This window comes from Capricornis sumatraensis, chromosome 1, assembly GCF_032405125.1.
Source record: "Capricornis sumatraensis isolate serow.1 chromosome 1, serow.2, whole genome shotgun sequence".
Taxonomy (NCBI): domain Eukaryota; kingdom Metazoa; phylum Chordata; class Mammalia; order Artiodactyla; family Bovidae; genus Capricornis; species Capricornis sumatraensis.
In genome coordinates this window covers 46,771,373-46,790,423 of record NC_091069.1, presented here as the reverse complement: position 1 = coordinate 46,790,423, position 19,051 = coordinate 46,771,373, and the positions used below count along the sequence as shown (strand labels likewise).

The window sequence follows — 19,051 nt, the reverse complement described above, 5'->3', positions numbered from 1 at the left end:
TAATTTGTACTTAACCTAGAAAATAAGTGTCCCATCATTTTATCCTTAGTTAAGAATATAATTTTTTTACTTTAACATGTACTCATCTTCCCCCTTGTTCATAAGAATGTGGTCATATTCTGTATTTTCCAATTTGCTTTTTCATGTGATCCAAAGTTATTCCCTATCATTTTATTTTAAAGACTATATTATACAAATGAACTTAACTAAGCTTCTACTGACAAACATTTGGGTTTTTCCCAGTTTTACCCAATACAAACCAAGTTAAAATAAACATCCTATGTATGTTACTACATATTTAATGAGTAGATTTAGGGTGGATCCCCAGATCTGGTATTGCTGGGGCAAAGGGCATGAACAATCTAAACTTCCTCTCCAAACCAACACCATTAATAGATCTCCTCTTTGACCAAACTGTAGTATCATCCAAACTTTACCTCATAGTTGGGAGGATTGGAATAGAAATAACTGTTTACTTTAATGTTCTTTACCATTTTACTGAATCCTAAAAACTCTTTGTACACTGGTACTCCTAGCCATTTATCTGATAAGAAGGCAAATATTTCACTCATTAGCTGTATGTATTTTAATTCAATTCATGGCATTTTCAATATGCAGTATTTTTAATTTTCACATAATAAAAAATTTCAATTTCTTACTTATTGTTTCTGGGTTGTGTGTCATGCGATGGTATTCATATGATCCTATGTTTTTTATTTAATATTTCTAGGATTTTATTTTTCACAATTAAATACTTAATCCTCCTAGGATGTATTTTGGTCTAAGAAGCAAAGATGGTATTAAAATCTTGCCTCTCCTCTCCCAGAAAGCTACCCAATATCTCAATACTACCCATTTTCAACTAATCTGGTATGTCATCTTTATTATCTACCAAATCCCTGTGTATACTTATGTTTGTTTGGGGGCTGTTTTTCTGCTGTTCCATCCATGTGTTTCCATAGCTGCACTGTATGGTTTTAATCATTAGTCATTCCTTGGGTATTAATGGGGGACTGGTTCCAGGAGCCCCTGATACTTGAAGACCCTTATATAAAATGATAATATAATGATTACAGTGGAAATTTCAATCCACAGTTGGCCTTCTGAGGATATGGAGGATATTTACATAGGTGCTGCTGTGCTTCATCGCTCAGTTGTGTCTGACCCTTTGCGACCCCACAGACTTGTAGCCTGCCAGGCTCCTCTGTCCATGGGGATTCTCCAGGCAAGAATACTGGAGTGGGTTGCCATGCCCTTCTCCAGAGGATCTTCCCGACTCAGGGATAGAACCCAGGTCTCCCGCATTGCAGGCAGATTCTTGACCCTCCCTCTGAGCCACCAGGGAAGCCTATGTAAGTAAGAAAGAGGAGAAAAGAAACCCATACTTGCTGTTTTCATGTAAAAAAATAATAATAATAAAATTTTTACATATTAAAACACTGCAGTCTCAGACACACTAGTACTATTTCACTTGGCAATCAGCAGCTTTGTTCATATTCCCTGGATTCTCTCCCAACTTTCTGTCTCTTCCATCCCCATGCCTGACTGTCCTCACTTCAATAGCACTTCAACCCTCCCCTCTTGTTGCCAAATATAGTTTCCTGAAGAAACTATACAATTAAAACTCCTTATCAATTCTCTGCTTCCCATCCCAGTTGTTAATGTGGGCTTTGCTTTCTCAAGCTCTCTCCTCATTGCCTCTCCCTGGAAATAGTTATTTCAGCTAGAAGACTGGGACATAATCTCTCCATTTGTAAGAAGCATAAGGAAAGCAATGCTTTTAGTTCTTTGTTTTACTTCATATCCAAAATAATGTCCAATTTTCTTCATTAAGATATAACCATGAAAAATTTCTTTTCCTGCTCAATTTGTTAAAGGTTTCAGTTTATATATATCTAAAGCTGTCCTATGCAATACAGTAGCCACAAGTCACATCTGCTATTTAAAATGAATTTGGTCAAAATAAAAAAATTCAGTTCCTTAATTACATTTCAAGTTCTGAACACTCACATGGTCAGTGGCTATCATACTGTGGTTGGTGATACAGTTGGAGAGTATTTCCATCCTGCTAGAAAATTCTAAAGAACAGTCCTATGTAGAGAACTAAACACTGTGAGCCAGCATAAATGTGCTTCCTGAGTGTAAGTGATGAGGAGCATAAAATATGATGAAAATTGAGTCAGCTAATGGGATGGCTAGGTATGTCTCCTTTCTTTTCCTCCCTCTCCTATGTTTAATTTCCCAGAACTATCTATTTGTGTTAGTGAGGAAGACAGTCTCACAGGGTGAAAACATTCATTATTTCAAGTAGATAAGACAGCTCCTCACTTAACTTTTGGTATAAATCACATGGATATAATTACTAAGAACTTTTCTTGAAGTTAACATCTTTGTAAAGTTTTTCCTCCTTATCTGGGAGCAAGACTGTCTTATTAGAACTCCTGGGTATTTCCCTACACTTGATCGTTGCCACTGCTAGATTTCAGCTTTTTATAGCCAAGTGCCACAACTCAATTATATAATCATGAAATGGCTGATATGAACATATCCTCATCTGCCCACTCCCCGATCTTCAGCCACATATATAAAAAACTAGCTAATGGTAGCAGGTGGAAGGAACACCCTTTCAAATCTGAAGACATTCTAATCACTTACCAATAAGCTGGTTTTTCTGAAGAGAAATTATCCCTGACAGTTGTTACCACTTCCTTCTTGGATTTGGCCCTATCTATAATGGATCAAAACCTTTTCCAAAGGAAGGAGGGGGTTGTGACTGAGAAGGAGCACAATGCATAACTTCCAGGGTGCAGTAATATTCTACTTCTTGACCTGGATGGTGGTTCCATGAGTATTTCACCTCCCATTCTCTTGACACAAAAGCTATGGTACAATGGAGAGGATCCTGGGCCATCCCTAAAGGTAATAGCCTCATACGACACATAGAGCCTGAGAACTCTGGAGATCTTGAGACAGGGGACACCTGGAGGGCTACACTTCTTCTAAAGACTTATCAGCTAGAAAAAGTCACCCAAAGGGAGCAGTCTTCTAAGAGCTCTCAGCTGCATCCTCAGAGAGACAATATTACATAAAAATAATTCAAGGTTTTCCCCCTTTTATAATTCACTGATTTTTTTTCTATTTCTCGTATCTTCCTTTTCAAATTTCCCTTCTCACTCATCCCTCTATTTTATGAGACTTACCTCCTAATTTACTCATATATGCACCTCTGCTTCACCCTGGCAAGTCCACTTAGCTTGCTCTTGGTGTTTCCAGCTCCAAAGCACAGCTGGCACTACTGATCTGATCTTATCCTCTAGATCAGGGCTGGGGAAGTCCATCTCTCTAAGCCTGCCTCCCTAAACAGAGCAGTTTTTGGTTTTTAAATTCTGCTGGGCAGATGGAGGAGGACTTGGGCTTCTATGTACAAAAGTGATGAGCCTATTCCACACTCCTTTATAAGCCAGCTGAAACTCTGGGCAGAACTATTCAATGGAAACCAGTAAGTTGGTGTTTTCTTAATAAAAATAAAAATGTTCCCAAGAATATTAATATTTTTCAACATTCACTTTAAAAAAGAAAAAAAGGATTGGCTCATTTTTTTCCTCCCCTTCCTAAATGGCTAGGGGCTTAAAATAATTCAGTGGAATTTACTGCTCATCTTTTATACTTACTCAGCTTAACTAATGTTTCAGTAAATTTTTCACAGTTGATTGCAACTCGGCATAATAGATGGATGAATTGATGATAAGAAAAGAAGTAGTCTAGCAGCATACGATCATAAACGTCATCTTTGCCCTGAAGGTTAAAGATGATAAAATGGTTGCACTTAAATTGTATAATAAATTAAAGAGCATATTTTGTGCAAATGTAATAAATTTAACTAAAAAGCTGATTAAATATTTAAATTCTATAAGAACCTAGTTTTAAATTCCAAGTTTCTATTAATGTTATTAAGATCTTAATTGTCACAAGTTTATTTTCAGTGTGCAAATGTTATCAATTAAAATTACCCCTTATTTCTATATACTTTAATAAAGTAAAACTACTGTAGGATTTTAAAATGTGACACTTGAGTTCTACAGACATATCATCAAGAAGAGTGAATTAAATTTGATTTTTGAAATAAATTTCAGATTATTTCTGAAATGGTTTCTACTGTATTAACTATTTTAAATATTTTATTTAATACAAACTTCTTAAATGCATTTAAGATCCAAAGATAGTGGGCAAGAGAGAATGTAAATAAAGTGGGTGAGGAAAGATAAATTAATGAAAAAACTGTTTAGAAAAGTCTTAGAACTAAGATAAATTATCCTGTGTCGATGTTCCTTCTCTCTATAATTTAGAATTAGCACTATTTTAGAGTAAGTATTAGAGAACCAGAATCAGGCTACAAATGATGATAAATCCATCAATCAGTGATAACTGGGCTTAGGTCAAAGAATTATAATTAAAGGGCAGTAAAAGGAGTCATTGATTATATGGCGAAATATAAACAGTAGTCAGTACCTAACTTCATCTTTCAAATTTAGATATATGACCCATTTATAATTTAGCCTAGTGACAAATACTAATGAGATTTTCTGTTAGGATATTTTTTGAGGGGCAAAAAAAACTTACTACTTGTGCTTATTATTGATTTTGCAAATATTCAACCAACATTTCAGAGCAGGAAAAAGTCCAAATGAGTCTAATCTCCTTAGGATCCAGAAAATGATCATTTAAGTCTAATATACTCATAATGGCCAGAGGGGAAGTTCTAAATTACTGTGTACTAGAAAAACATGGTTTTCCTGGCATCCCAACATACCTTACTGGTTTCCACCATTGTGGGCAAGAGGCACATATTGAGTTCAGGGCGCGGAGGCCGAATATTGCTTTTCCCTCCTATTAGCTTGATATTTTCTCGACAAGGGAAATAAGGTCCAAGAGACACTAAGACATTAAAAGTGTACAATAAGAATAAATGGAAAAAATAAATCTCCATGTTTCAGTGTGCAGAAAGATTAAATGCCAACCATGTTCAAGTACTGTGCTAGATGAATACATACTTGGTATATTACTGTGATGATAAGTACAATGGTTGTGCTGTAGAAATGGAACCAGAGTATGAAGAAAGTCATGGGGACTCAAAAGCACAAGTTCCTTGAGGACATCTGAAAATAAAAACACAACGTGGGCATTAAAAACTGGAGTGTGGATCTGCTATCTTCAAATGCACTAGTCCTACTGGGGTAATTGATGGTAGTGTGGCAGCTAACAAGTTTTAATGAGTCTCAGACTGTCTGAACTCTCAGCCCCAGGACAAACTGTCTGATGCTTAACCAAAAATAGATCCACAGAGTTATTAACCACAACAGGGCATCATTAAGAAACCAAAGTTTAAAACTTAAGAGAAGCACCAGGGACAAGTACAATGGAGGAAATATTTACTGCACACTGATTATGTTTCTTCATAAAATTAACCAAAGCAAGGTTTGAAATTCTTTGGATCTGCAAATCCTTAATCAGCTTTGAAGTAACCCTCTCTTCTTGATGGAGCAGTACAGGCCAGTAATTCTACAGAACATCAGGTGACCTGCCATGATTAACTGCTCATATATATCTACCGTTTTAAGAAACTGTAAACAAATAGCTACAGTCTCTAAAGATAACTTAAATAGCTTATAAGACAGTAAAAAAATATGCAGTATGAATTTAAACCAAGGGTTTCCTTTAATAGATATAAATTATCATTTTATTATAAATATGCAATTAATAAAAAGCTAAAATACTCAGGAGTCCAAGAACTACTACTACTAGGAAGTATCTTTAGGCAAAAAGACTCACTGAAATAATCACCCCAACTCTTTACAATGTCAGTTCTAATCTGTAAACATCTGCATGATTCTACACTGTTTATACAGATCGAAGATTTCAGAGCTGGAAGAGATCTAACCTTAGGTCAGCATGCCCAGATATATGAAGTGACCTGGCCTATGATGACATAGTTAATTACTGATATGTTAAGAAACAGAATTCTATTTTCCTAAGAGTCTGCTGGCCAGTCTAAGTCACTCATAAAAAGTACCAATGTCTTCCAAACACTACAGAACTAACATTACATCTTATACACACACACATACACACACAGGATCCCATAAAAATGTTCTTCCATTAGGCTTTTACACAGGTTTATTTTCCAGGTAACTTACCTATACAGGCATTTCTAAGTTCTGGAGGGCTATAGGAATTAAGAAGAGTTAACAGTTTATGGGCAAATTCAATTCGCTCCTGCCACTGGATTAATGCTTGCTTCACGTCTGCAAACACAAAAGCATACGTAAATATGCCACCTGAAGTCAAACTTCTTCACAATTATTTTCTGTTGTAAACTACAGAATGCTAACACTAAAACATTCAAATTTATTACATAAACATCTTTAGTGAAAGCTAAGTGATTATTTTTATAAGACAGCTACTATTGTTAAACTTGCTAGATTTCTTAAAACACATATTTTAGTGATTGTTATGTCCCATTTTCTAGAAATTCACATACATTTCAAAGTTTACATGATTTTACAGGGACACAAGAGATAATTGTTTTACAGTTATTTCTCTTGAAAACAAATGATCTAACCTAAGCCATGGAAGTTTCCAGCTGGAGAACCTTCACAAATACTCATGTTGTTACTGTGCTTGGAAACATTTTCCAGTCTCCTAATTTTTTTTTTTTAATATTTTATTGGAGGATAATTGCTTTACAATATTGTGCTGGTTCCTGCCATATATCAACATGAATCAGCCACTAGCATGCTTGCTTATTTTTTAGGCATGAATAAAGAAAATAAACAAGAACATTCCAGCTTTACATCAGGAGGTCACAAACATTTTCCTAATGGTTAGCTAACATCAGCCTTGTAAAGACAAATTCTCTGAAGCATGTGGTTTAAAAAGTCTTATTTCACTCTTTAATTGTTAAACTAATAAAAAAAAGTAGGATTAAGCAAACCTTTTCTCTGAAGATATGGGCGTGTAGACTTCAAAACTGAAAGGAATATTGACAGAAGTTCTACTAAGTCACCAGTCACATGGCAAGCTGTGGCTTCATGATACATCATGTGCAGTGTGTTGAAAGACTACAAGTGATTAAAAAAATGAAAAACTTCATTCCACTTTTACTTTATGCAGACACAAAATAGTACCACTCATCCTCTATGACATGTTTTCAGACTCAGACTATGAGTGTGCCTATGTGCACAAAGCAAATGTATCTGCTTTCTACCTACAAGTCAAAGTCCCCCATTCAGCTCTTTAAAGCACAGAACAATCCTCACTCTCAGAGTCTGATATTTTGTGTTTACATTTTACTTTGAACAAATAATTAATTTAATTAGATTTTTATGGGGGAGGGGGTGGTGGTTTCTGTTTGCTCTCAGCACACATTTCTAAGACGGCAAGTTTCAAGGATTACAAAGCAGCAGTAACAACAGGAAGACTGGGGAGAGAACAGGCTACTGCTTTAACTAACTTTCAAGAGTTTCTATGAAAGACAATGGTGAAACTGCTGTCAGTCATAGTAGGTCTAAAACAGCAGCAGTAAGATGGTAGGTCTAAAAGAGGTAAAAGAACTCCAAAGGTAAAATTCCTTTAATCATATTGGCTTGTTAAATCTTTCGATTCCTTTAAATGTACTAGCTAATGAAATCCTTGGTTTCTATTTCATTGTACACCAATGCATCGTCTTCCTAATCTTGTCAAATCAGTTCCCCATAGCCTATACACTACTCGCAATTCACAGCTGACAGTACATAACCTGAACAATGTACTCATGTGACATTTAATGTGTTAGTTGTGAGGACAGAAACCATGACAATCTTGTTCACTGCTATATCCCCTGTGCCTAGCACAATGCCTGACAGAGGAGACATTCAAACAGCTGTTGAAGAATTAAGTTCTCATTACTCTTCTTCACATACTTTTGTTTTAGCCAGACAGACTTTGCTCTTGTTGAATACAACCAATACTTTCTTACCTTTGTGTTGATTAAATCATTTATGTTAATCCTTTTCTATTTTGTCTCTGCAGGTTCAGATTCTTCAAAGTACAATTTCATATACTGTATCCTTATTCTATAATACCATCAACTGAAAAAACTATCCTACCTCTTAATTGTCATAGTGCCCTTGGTATGTACTCTTTAACCTTATCTCCATTATTAGACTAAAGGGTACGATGCACCTCTGTGGACTTAAAATCATCTTAAGAGTTGTGGATGTTCAGTAATTATGGGAAGAATGAACAGTCGATTTTTAACCACCTATAGATCAACTCTGGAATTTCTTTGGAAGGAATGATGCTAAAGCTGAAACTCCAGTACTTTGGCCACCTCATGCGAAGAGTTGACTCATTGGAAAACACCCTGATGTTGGGAGGGATTGGGGGCAGGAGGAGAAGGGGATGACCGAGGATGAGACGGCTGGATGGCATCACGGACTCGATGGACGTGAGTCTGAGTGAACTCCGGGAGATGGTGATGGACAGGGAGCCCTGGCGTGCTGCGATTCATGGGGTCGCAGAGTCAGACACGACTGAGTGACTGAACTGAACTGAACTGATAGCAGCCTCACTAGCTTCCTCTAATGAGGAACGCAAATAAGCACACTCTTGAGAAACTGTGTGTCAATTAAATCCTACAAATTTCATTCATTTCTAGTCCTACAAATGAAATGAATGTGTGTAATTGTTATGGAAAAAGAAAACAGCAAGCTTAGTACCATGATGTAGTTATTCTTAGAATATAAATTAACATTTACTGATTCGCATATTTAAAATCCAGACACCTATAAAACAACCTATAATAAACTCTCAAATATACACAAAAAAAGTTTTGGTGAGAACATTAAATTGGAATAAATCTACAGTGGAACACAATAAAGCATTTACCTCAGTCATCAGGATTAACCCTCGATTAAATACAACAAGAAGTCTGTCTTCATCAGATTCTAATAGTATTCTGAAGGCACTAGAAAAATATATAAAGTCCAGTTTGAGAACTCTGAATCAGAACAGAACACTTACATGGGGGGAAAAAAAAAGAATAAGTAAACTGTCATTTTGGTTCTCTACTTTCTTACCTAGAAAAAAGGCAGCTATATCTAGTCCTTAGTAATTTAATAAAAAGATAATATGTAAAAAGAAATCCTCAATGCAACCTGGGAGGGTGGACCCCAAAACTTCTGCTGGTGCTGAAAATGATCTACATAATAATCATCCATAAGTAGGTTCATTACTCTTATTAACAGACTTTCACTTTAGTACTGGAAACTGCTATTATATGGTACAGTCAGAAATTCTACTTTAGTGAGATGTTTTTCTTTCCTTTTTAAAAACAATAATCAGGAAAACTCCAAATTTTCTTTTGAAAATGAGCTTTTAAGTAGCAAACCTTGGGAAAACAATGTTTCAAAATTAATGCTAAAATTTTGAAAGTTTCTTTAAAGAGTCTTGGCAAAAGCAGTTAATTTGATCTTATGTACTAACAAAGATTCAGACTTTAAAAGTTTTCTGAAGAAGATAACCTTATCTATTGTGGGTTGATTACCTTAAGATTCTACAGTATTCAAGAGAGTACTGCCAAAAAAATGTGTGTCTAATAAAAGACATCTGTCCCAAGTCTCAGATGCAATACACAGAAAAGAAGTTAATATAGACTTTATTTCTACAGTTAAAGGGAATTTTCAGCAGTTCTTTTATAGCTATTCAGTAATTTCTGAGCTCTGAAACTAACTGTAAAGATGATGTTTTGTTATTTTGGCTAATTAAAGTTAAAAAAGATAGATCTGGGCTAAATAAAAAAAAGTATCTTAACAGTGAAACTTATTCAGAGATGGAGTAAGCTATCTAGAGGCCTCTAGAACTGAACTGTCCAAGCGTAAGTTAGGATGAACTGCCAAGAGAGAAGGATTCAAGCTTTAGGTGGAAGATCATACATTAAGGTTCCTTCTAACCCTAATGATTCTGATAAAACACACAGAGACAATCCAAATCAAAATAAAAACTATTCAAAAGCAGCTAGCTAACTCTCAAAATACAAAGTCTGCCTAAGTGTCAAGAGGTCTAAATGCTTTCCCAATAACCTTAAAGAACTGGTAAACTTTCACTTATGAACAATTTAAATTATTTCTCTTTAAGTGTCAAAATGATGTTCCCTTACTTTGAAAAACAAAACAAAAACATCAAAAATTATCTTTTTACCTTATTAAAGTAGTCCAGCAGGAGCGGCCATCTAAGCAACGTAAGTAACAACTTATGGTTGTTTTCTTAAACTGTTTAATATCTTCTAATTCTTCTTCTCTCATATCTGGCCTCTGAGCTATGAACAGTTGCATCAGGTTAAATAGTTCTTCTACTGCCTGAAAAGGGTAAAAAGCATGGTGATGACCTTTTAGCCCTATAACATTTTACAGTATCTGTTTCTCATTTGTTAAGTGTTGTGCTCATTTTGCTAGCTCTTAAAATTATACAAATTAACTTAAATTGCAGTGGCATTCATAAACAATTAAAAAATTAGCAATGGATTCTATTTTAAAAATTTAATATATTACTCACTGGAAGAAAATTATCTTAAAATAGAATTTCAAGATTAAAAACTACAAGTAAATACAGTTCAACTTTAGTCCTAAAACTATTTAAATTACTAGTTTTGCAATGTCAAATGTATGTTCCAGAGACGCAATGCCCATCTTTTGTCCCTTTTAAATGAGATATTATTACTTTGTCACAAAGATTTCACACACCTCAATTACACCTGAATACTGTTTTGTAGAAACTCTTTGTGGCAATATTTAGAGTGACCTTTCCAGACTGACAGATGATCCAGTTCAAGTCACCTGATGATGAACCACTTTTGGTACTTAATATATTCACTTTCTTTATTACAGGCATTCTAACTTTCTTGACAAAAAATTACGTTATTCTTTCTGGGTGAGAAAAACAATTCACTATATTATGTCTAAAGGACAATTAAGGTCCTTTATTCCTTCAACAGGAAAAAAGTACAGCACCCAATCCAAGGATAACAATATTTAAAATACCATTTACTATAGTCATTTGATTGAGCTTTTAAGTAAATCTTGAAAAACTTCCTTCTTCTACACTCCCATCACCTCCCATTTAGCAAAGAATTTCTCCTATTAGCAGTTTATGGCCTTTGGGTTGACAACAGCTTGAAAAAGGGTTCTGCACTCTGCTTCCAACCTCCTTCCCAGATTTATACCCTCTTGGTGTAAACTTGAGTTTACGACAAAGAGTAAGAAGCAATAATGGAAAGAAATATCCAAGAATGACAGCCTAACATGGAGAGAGGAAACTTTAATATAAAACCTATAGTCTGCAAAGAAAAAGGAATGACTTAGATGGTATATATTTGTATTCTGACAGGCCCACCTCTTAACCATTTCATGCACTTGAATGTAATGTGAACAAGTGAATGGGCTTCCCTGGTGGCTCAGATGATAACGAATCTGCCTGCAATGCAGGAGACCTGGGTTTGATCCCTGCATCGGGAAGATCCCCTGGAGAAGGGAATGGCAATCCACTCTAGTATTCTTGCCTGGAGAATTGTCCATGAGGTTGCAAAGAGCCAGACACAACTGAGCAACCCAGCAAGCAAACGTGAACAAAGAAATCAAAAAACAAAAAACCCCAGGGAACATTTTCAGCTAAGAAAATACTGTCTAGCTCACAGCTTAGCAAAGCATGGACATCTTGATAATAAATATCTAAACAGTAAATACTCACTTCCCTAAAACTATACCACAAAGCTGAATTTTCTGATTAGGTATATTTGAAAGCCTCATTAACAAAACCACAAATTAACATAGATATGTTCCATTAGAGGGAAAATTTCAATCATCAAACTAAAAAAAATGATCTATACACATCAGTTTTTTCCCCACTTATCAATTTTATAACAACATTTTACAAATATAGTCAAGAAAAGAAATACACCTTTAAGAACAGTTAATTAGACTATACTCCCATATTTTGTCACTACACCCCCCAAGGGGAAAAACAGGCATTTCCAATTAATTTGAGGATACAGATACAAGAGTTATCATTTTACTCACTCCAGGGTATTGGCTGGCATGTGGTGTAAGATTCTTAAAGGCCCACTGAATGTTCTGGTGAGAAGCCAGTTGTCGTGTAAATGCAGGAGACTGCTCACAGCAGAGCCTCAGAATGCCATAGTAGGCAGGCAGCATCCCACGGTTAAAAAGCACCACATCCTGATCATCATGGTCAGCAAGGATGTAATTGAAGGCAATGTTCTTGGTTACCACTGGGTTCTGAACAATAAGGCGGATATTCTCTGGACAGTCAGCACACACATTGTACCAAAACGAAAGCAAAGCCTGTTTATTGTGATTTGTAGCTATTGCTGGCTCAGAAAGTTTAGGCTGGAAAAGGTTCCACAAATCCATGAAATATGTGGAAAACATCAGCTTCTCAGTTTTGGAAATTAAACAGTAAGTCATAAAGCTAAAATAGGGCACTAGCTTTGTAGTGCCGTGAACAGCAGCATCAACATAAAGTTTGGCTCTTGAGAGCAAACCAAGGAGCACGTTGTAGACCTGGTGTAGGACTACTGTTGTGTCTGGACTGAGTGGAAGGTCACGGGTTGGGATGTGCAAAGACCTTGTTGACCGGAACATCTGGCGGAATGAATTGCTTGGTATAAGGGACACCAGAAGATAAGCTGCAGCTATAAAATGTAAAACAAAACTGTCAGATGTTTATAAGATATAAATAGACTGAAGAGCAGTCATTAAACACAAAGCCACTCTTCCCTGTAAAAATCAAAATGAATAAAAATTAAAGAGACATGAACATCTCTTTTAATATCTTTCTGCTCTACCACTCGTACCAGAGAAAGATCCCAAGGAATGACAAAACCAGACACCTTCCATTCTGTCACTACTATTTTTAAGTGGTGACAACAACTGCAGTAACTACTAGAAAGTTTTAAACCTCTTTTGTTTAGCTTTCCCAAGATACAGAATTTTCCCATTTATTTTATCATTTTGTTTCTTCTCAGGGAATAACACAGTTTAACAGGAAGAACACAGTATTTGGAACCAGAAGACCTATGCTGTCTGACAGGGTCAAATCTTTAATTTAAGGCCTTAGTTTTCTTCTTCCTTATCAATTACTACAAAATAGTATTATTTTGTAGATAACGGTAAACTTACATTATAAAAACAATGAGATTTATCTAAAAGAATTTTGTAGTATAAAGATTATATATACATATGCCTATTAGAGAACACCATCTTTGGAAAATCTTTAGAAGTCTTCTAGGCTAACCCTGCGTGCAAAGAAAAGAATCCCTTCCTTCAACATATCTGAAAAATGTTATTAAGCCTATGGTATAATTCTGAGAGGATGACTCATTAGTTGAGTCCATCTGTAAAAGTAGTATGAGCTAGGTACTTTATAAATATTATCTCATTTAATGTGCACAATCATTCTGGACGTAAGTGATGATACATTGGAAAATTTGAATCTTGGAGAAGCAAAGATCAAGATCACACAGATAAAAAGAGGGGGGCCCAGGTTTTGACCTTGAGAAATGATGATGACAATGATAATGGTAACAAAAACAAGAACTGCTAAAATTTATCAAATTCTTAAATTTAACAACACAGCTTTATGTACTTGGTATTACTTTTATCATCTCCACTTTTACTCAGACTTAAAATATTAAGACTACCCAATTTTACACAGTATGGCAGAAATGGAATTCAAACACTGATTGTCAGACTCATGAGTTTATCTTCTTACCAACATTCAATACAGAGCCTTCTCAAGGCATCTAACGGCTTAGCACAGCCCTTTTCAATACACCTACTAATTCTGTCTTCCACTATTCTACCTATAATTTGATAACTTCCTTTGTACTGCCAAAGCAAATGATGTTAGGGTTTCTAAATTAACTGTATACTCTTTTACAGATTTACTTCAAATTAGACTTTTGCACAACACTCCATTTTCTATATATTTATCAACTAACTATACACTGCTCTGGTTAGTCTGTTTCAGTTAGGCTCAATTTGGTATGTATTTCAAATATAAAAACTTGGCATGTAGGTGTCATCTTGAATAATTCTGTATAAAATTGCAATTGAGAAAAAAATTTTTAATTAAAGAAATTATTCAGTTTAAGTTAAAATTTTTAACCCAATATTTTATTGTGAAAAAAAAATCTCAAATACCCTGAAAGGTTGAAAACACTCTACCAAATAAATGACCCATGGACCCACCACATAAATTCTATAATTAACATTTTGTTTTGCTTTATCAGATACTTAACAATCTACTTATTTCTATAAAAGTTCCATGCTTTTAAATTAAAAGGTAAGTTCTGCTAGAGAGAAAAACACAACTTTTAAGTTATATCTATCTTTGAGAACAAACATGAAGGTCAATATGAAAGAACAGACCATCTTTCTAAAAACTGCCTTGCTAGAATATAACTTAAGAATTCCCAGTTATAGAGAACTTATAATAAAACTTCCATTTCTACAAGGTAACTCGACTATTCTAGGGCATCTATCATGTCACCATTTTCCTTTTCTCTAAACATTTTAAACAGTTATTCTTTACAATTTTGTAGGATTTAAAAGTATTTCTCTGTAGCTTTTCTTCTATACATGTTACCCTAATTCTTACTGAGTTATATTGACTCTATTTAAATATTTGGCTCCCATGTTCAAACATTCAAAAGCATGCTTTCATATTTCTAGAGTCTTCAGTATTTTAATTTTTAAATGATGCATAACTATTTCCTATCTAAACATCTAGTTTTAATTTTTCACAATTATAACTAATGCTATTGGACATTCATAAATTGGATGACTTACTTACACTAGAATCCCCGAAATGGTATTACGGAGGTGAAAAAGGGAAAAAAAAAATTTAAGGATCTTGGTACATACTGCTAAACTGCATTTTATAAGGATAATATTTACTTACAAAGTCACTGCGATGTATGAGATGCTTTCTTCAGCACTATTATGTATGTTAGGTGTACCAGCTAGGTAAAAAGCTTTTCCTTCCCATTTTTTTGGGGGGGAGGAGGAAAGGCGGTTCAACATAGGTTTTTAATTGTTTTACGGTCCGGAGTCAGGACATAAACACCAACCAGCATATGTGTCCACTCTTACAAACATCCCTTTACTGTGGTGTTGCCTAAACTGACAGGAAAGCCTATAGGCAGAGCACCACTGCCAATCCATGTGTACCCATGACTGACGCATGTTCTCCCACTTCTACTGTGACATTATTACTACAGCACACTTGCAGTGTTCCAACACTGGCACACTACTATCAACTCAATCCCACACTTTCGATTTTAATGGTTTTGTCCTAATGTTCTTCTGCTTCTAAGATCTCATTTAGGATACACCAGATTCAGATGTCATGTCTCCTTAACCTCTTGACTATGACACTCTGTCAGACTTTCTTTTGAAGACCACAGTAGTTTTGAATAGTGGTCCAGTATTTTTGTAGAATGTCCCTCAAATGAGTTTATATGATGTCTATTGTGAGTAGACTCAAGTTATAGGATTTGGGGAGGAAAACCACATTATGAAGTGCTCCTTGTATCACATTATACCAAGGGCACATGCTATCAGTATGACTTATCAGTGACACTTTTAACCTTAATTACCTGCCAGAGTTAATGTTTGTCAAGTTTTTTCACTTAAAAAGTTATTTTCTCTATCCCTAATACTCTGTTCTTTGAAAGCAAGACACTAAAGCTGATACTCAAAGGTTATGGAATTACACTCCACCTTTGGAGGGGAAAGATATACAAAAATGATTTGGAATTCTTCTGTATGGGGGATGTGCCTCCTCATTTATTTGTTTATTCAATCATTCATTTCTTTAGCATGGACTCATGGACATTTATTTTATACTTTGGATTACGATGCAGTGCTATGTTAATTATTTTTCGACCCAAATTGTTCCAGGTTTGGAGACTGGGAAATCTTCAGGTTGGTTCTATGTCCCTTCAACATAGCCTCATCATTGTTTTTGGAGCACTTCATTACTTTCTGGTTCCACAAGATGCTCCAGACTCATCTTGTTTATTCCCTGCCCCAGTCCTATAATCAGCCATTTCTCCCAGGAACTGTGATTCATTTTACTAGAAATGTTATTCAAAAACATGGATCTGGGTATTCAAGGTGCTTGCTGCTATCAGAGTGTCACTCATTGTTTGAGCTCTTAACAGAAAACTAGGAAATACAATTTTAATGACTAAATTGAATGATTAAAGAATTTTTAAGAATGAACCACTTGATTTTTATTTAATACTATCAAAATAAAACACTCTGTGTATTTATGAGCAGTTTCCTATTATGTGAAATATCTATTTTTGCTATTTGTCCATCTATCTTCCAAGATCTTTGCTTATTCCCTTCTGGCCTGGATATAATAAAGATAGTCATCATTTAACTCTCAAAACTTTACAGAATATTTTCTCTCAGCTTGTACTTTTTTTATTGCTACTTTTACTCTTAGCCTTCTCAAGTTATTTTTAAGACAAGATTTTCTGATCTTTACTCTCTTCACTAATTCTGATCATGCTTTTGTGGCTCTACCAAAAAAGGAAACAAATGATGATAGTGGTGGTGATGTCACCCAAGAGAAGACAGTTTCCTATACTTAAAAAAAAAATTACAGATATTTGTAAAATACTGTCATAGGTTTTCAAATACTAATAAAACTATGGCCTTTAAAACAGTATCTCAAAAATAAACAAACTATATCTCTAAGAGTCTTTTTGCATTATATACAATGAGCATACTGTAATCACCTTAAAAACAAAACTTGGAACAACAAATGGTTTGTTAAATTCTGAATATTTGACTTACAAGTCCTGACTCTAGGATAATTGTGAGCCAAAAGAAACCGCTCAACCCAGTTTTCCATATTCTGTAGAACCCAGCTGTGTGCCAGTTTGTTTCGGGGTGTCTGCACTGCCAACCAATCCAGACACTGAGAAGGATTGTATTCAATCACCTACAAGTAAAATGACAAGAACAGAATATAAGTCTAAGTGAATGAGCAGTTACTCTTTCAAACTTACTTTTGGTATATACATTAGACCCTTTAAAGCTAAAACAGTTTACTGAAAACTAGAACCTGAAAGAAGTTTCACACTCATGTTTTTTTCTCCCATTTTTAAAGCAATTCATTTTTATTAACAGGAATATGTTCAAAGAGTATTTCTCAATAGTTTACAAAATCAAATTATATTAACCAAGGATTCTAGCAAAGGACCAATCAGAGAAACCCAATGACTTTTAGGTCTTAAGTTTACAAACTTATTTAGAAGTGTTTTCAGGGCTTTCTTGGTGGTACAGTGGATGGGAGTCCGCCTGACAGTGCAGATGACGTGGGTTCAATCCCTGGTCCAGGAAGATAACACATGCCACAGAGCAACTAAGCCTTTGCAGCACAACTATGACACTTTGTGCTCTAGAGCCTGGGAGCTGCCACTGCTGAGCTCACATGTTGCAACTGCCAAAGTCCAGATGTTCTAGAGCCTATGCTCAGCAACAAGAGAAGGCACTGCAATGAGAAGCCCTCACACCACAACTAGAGAAAAGCCTGTGGAGCAACAAGAACCCAGCATGGACAAAAATAAATAAAATTAAAATTTTTTAAAGTATACATTAAAGTGCTTTAATTCCCTGAAGTTTCCATCTTTACTTTTCTTATTGTTCGACCAATCTGCTACTGCAATTGAGAATGAAAACTAGCTCAGTATACTGCTGGAAAGATTTTTTTCCTGGAAATAGGAAATCTAAGAATCTAGAGCAAAAGTTGGAAAATTATGGATCGCAGGACAAATTCTGTGGTTTGCTTGTTTTTGAGTTTGTACTGGAACATAGCCATGCCCACTCATTTATATTTTGTCTATGGCTGATTTTATGGTAAAACAGCAGTTGAGTGGTTGACAGAGACCATATGGCCCACAAAACCTAAAATATTTACTATCTGGCCTATCAAGAGAAAAAGTCCACCTAGCCCCTAGCCCAGCGAGTGGGCATTTCCAACACTCAGTAAGAAACTCTGTAACCTCAGCAGTAGTTCTGGAAGAAAGGTAGTGGTTGGTGCGTCCTCTGTATTTTCTATCAACTACTAAAACCAGCTAGTTTTTATTTCTAGGGCTTCTACCACTTCATGGAATCTTTGAGAGTAGGGGAATGAGAACCTCATATGGACTAAAGGTTGTTTATGATTCTACAAGAAAGTCTTTAAACATCTGAGACACTAACTAGCCAGGAACTCTCGTTCCTCTAGATCTTCTGTCTAAAGCATCTTTTCTTCTCTTGACCGGTGACTTACTTAAACCATTCTGAGTTACCCAAGCAAGAAGAAACTAGTACTGAAAATGGGAGTGATTATGTTAGAAAAATAAATACTAGAACATCTACAAGACTTACCTCCCATATCCTCTGCAGAATGTAAGATGCAAAGGGAGGCATTCCTGGAGGTCCACCGGCAAACTCCATTAGCATAGTCAATAATTTAAAGAAAGGATTGGCTGCCTATAAGACACATACATGACTGCATATTTAGAGACGGTGAATCAATTACTTTCGCTAGAAAACAAATGTAACTCCTCTACAGATCACATTTAAATCTGATGTATTAGGTTAGAGAGATTAGTATTCATACATATGAACCTGAACTATCATAAGGCTGCAGGATGAGCTCAGGATACAGTGCCAATTGTGTGGGAGCCACATGTAACAGAAAACATAGTTTTCTGGATGTCAATTTAGGGGGAAAAAAAAAAACTCTAGTTAATGAGACAACCATGTTTATAGAAAAATTTAGATTAAAAGTTTCCTGTAGCAACTTTTGCTCCCTGAGGTAGAATTCCTATTAATATTTGAAATGTATTCTCAAAGTAGCTATAACATTTACATTTTGAAAAAAATACATACTTATCCACCTAAGCAGAATTTTAGTTTAGTTCACTTTTTTCCAA

At 35.3% G+C, this 19,051-nt stretch overlaps 1 protein-coding gene across 1 annotated transcript in view; it reads right to left on the bottom strand.

Annotated features, from left to right (window-relative positions):
- USP34 (ubiquitin specific peptidase 34) overlaps positions 1 to 19,051 on the bottom strand; it is a 180,753-nt gene that overhangs the window by 9,562 nt on the left and 152,140 nt on the right. Inside the window, 10 exon segments of the mRNA XM_068984030.1 lie at positions 3,672 to 3,795; positions 4,811 to 4,935; positions 5,052 to 5,156; positions 6,195 to 6,302; positions 6,992 to 7,118; positions 8,926 to 9,004; positions 10,237 to 10,394; positions 12,111 to 12,745; positions 16,923 to 17,070; positions 18,501 to 18,605. Coding sequence (XP_068840131.1) covers positions 3,672 to 3,795; positions 4,811 to 4,935; positions 5,052 to 5,156; positions 6,195 to 6,302; positions 6,992 to 7,118; positions 8,926 to 9,004; positions 10,237 to 10,394; positions 12,111 to 12,745; positions 16,923 to 17,070; positions 18,501 to 18,605 — 1,714 coding nt within the window.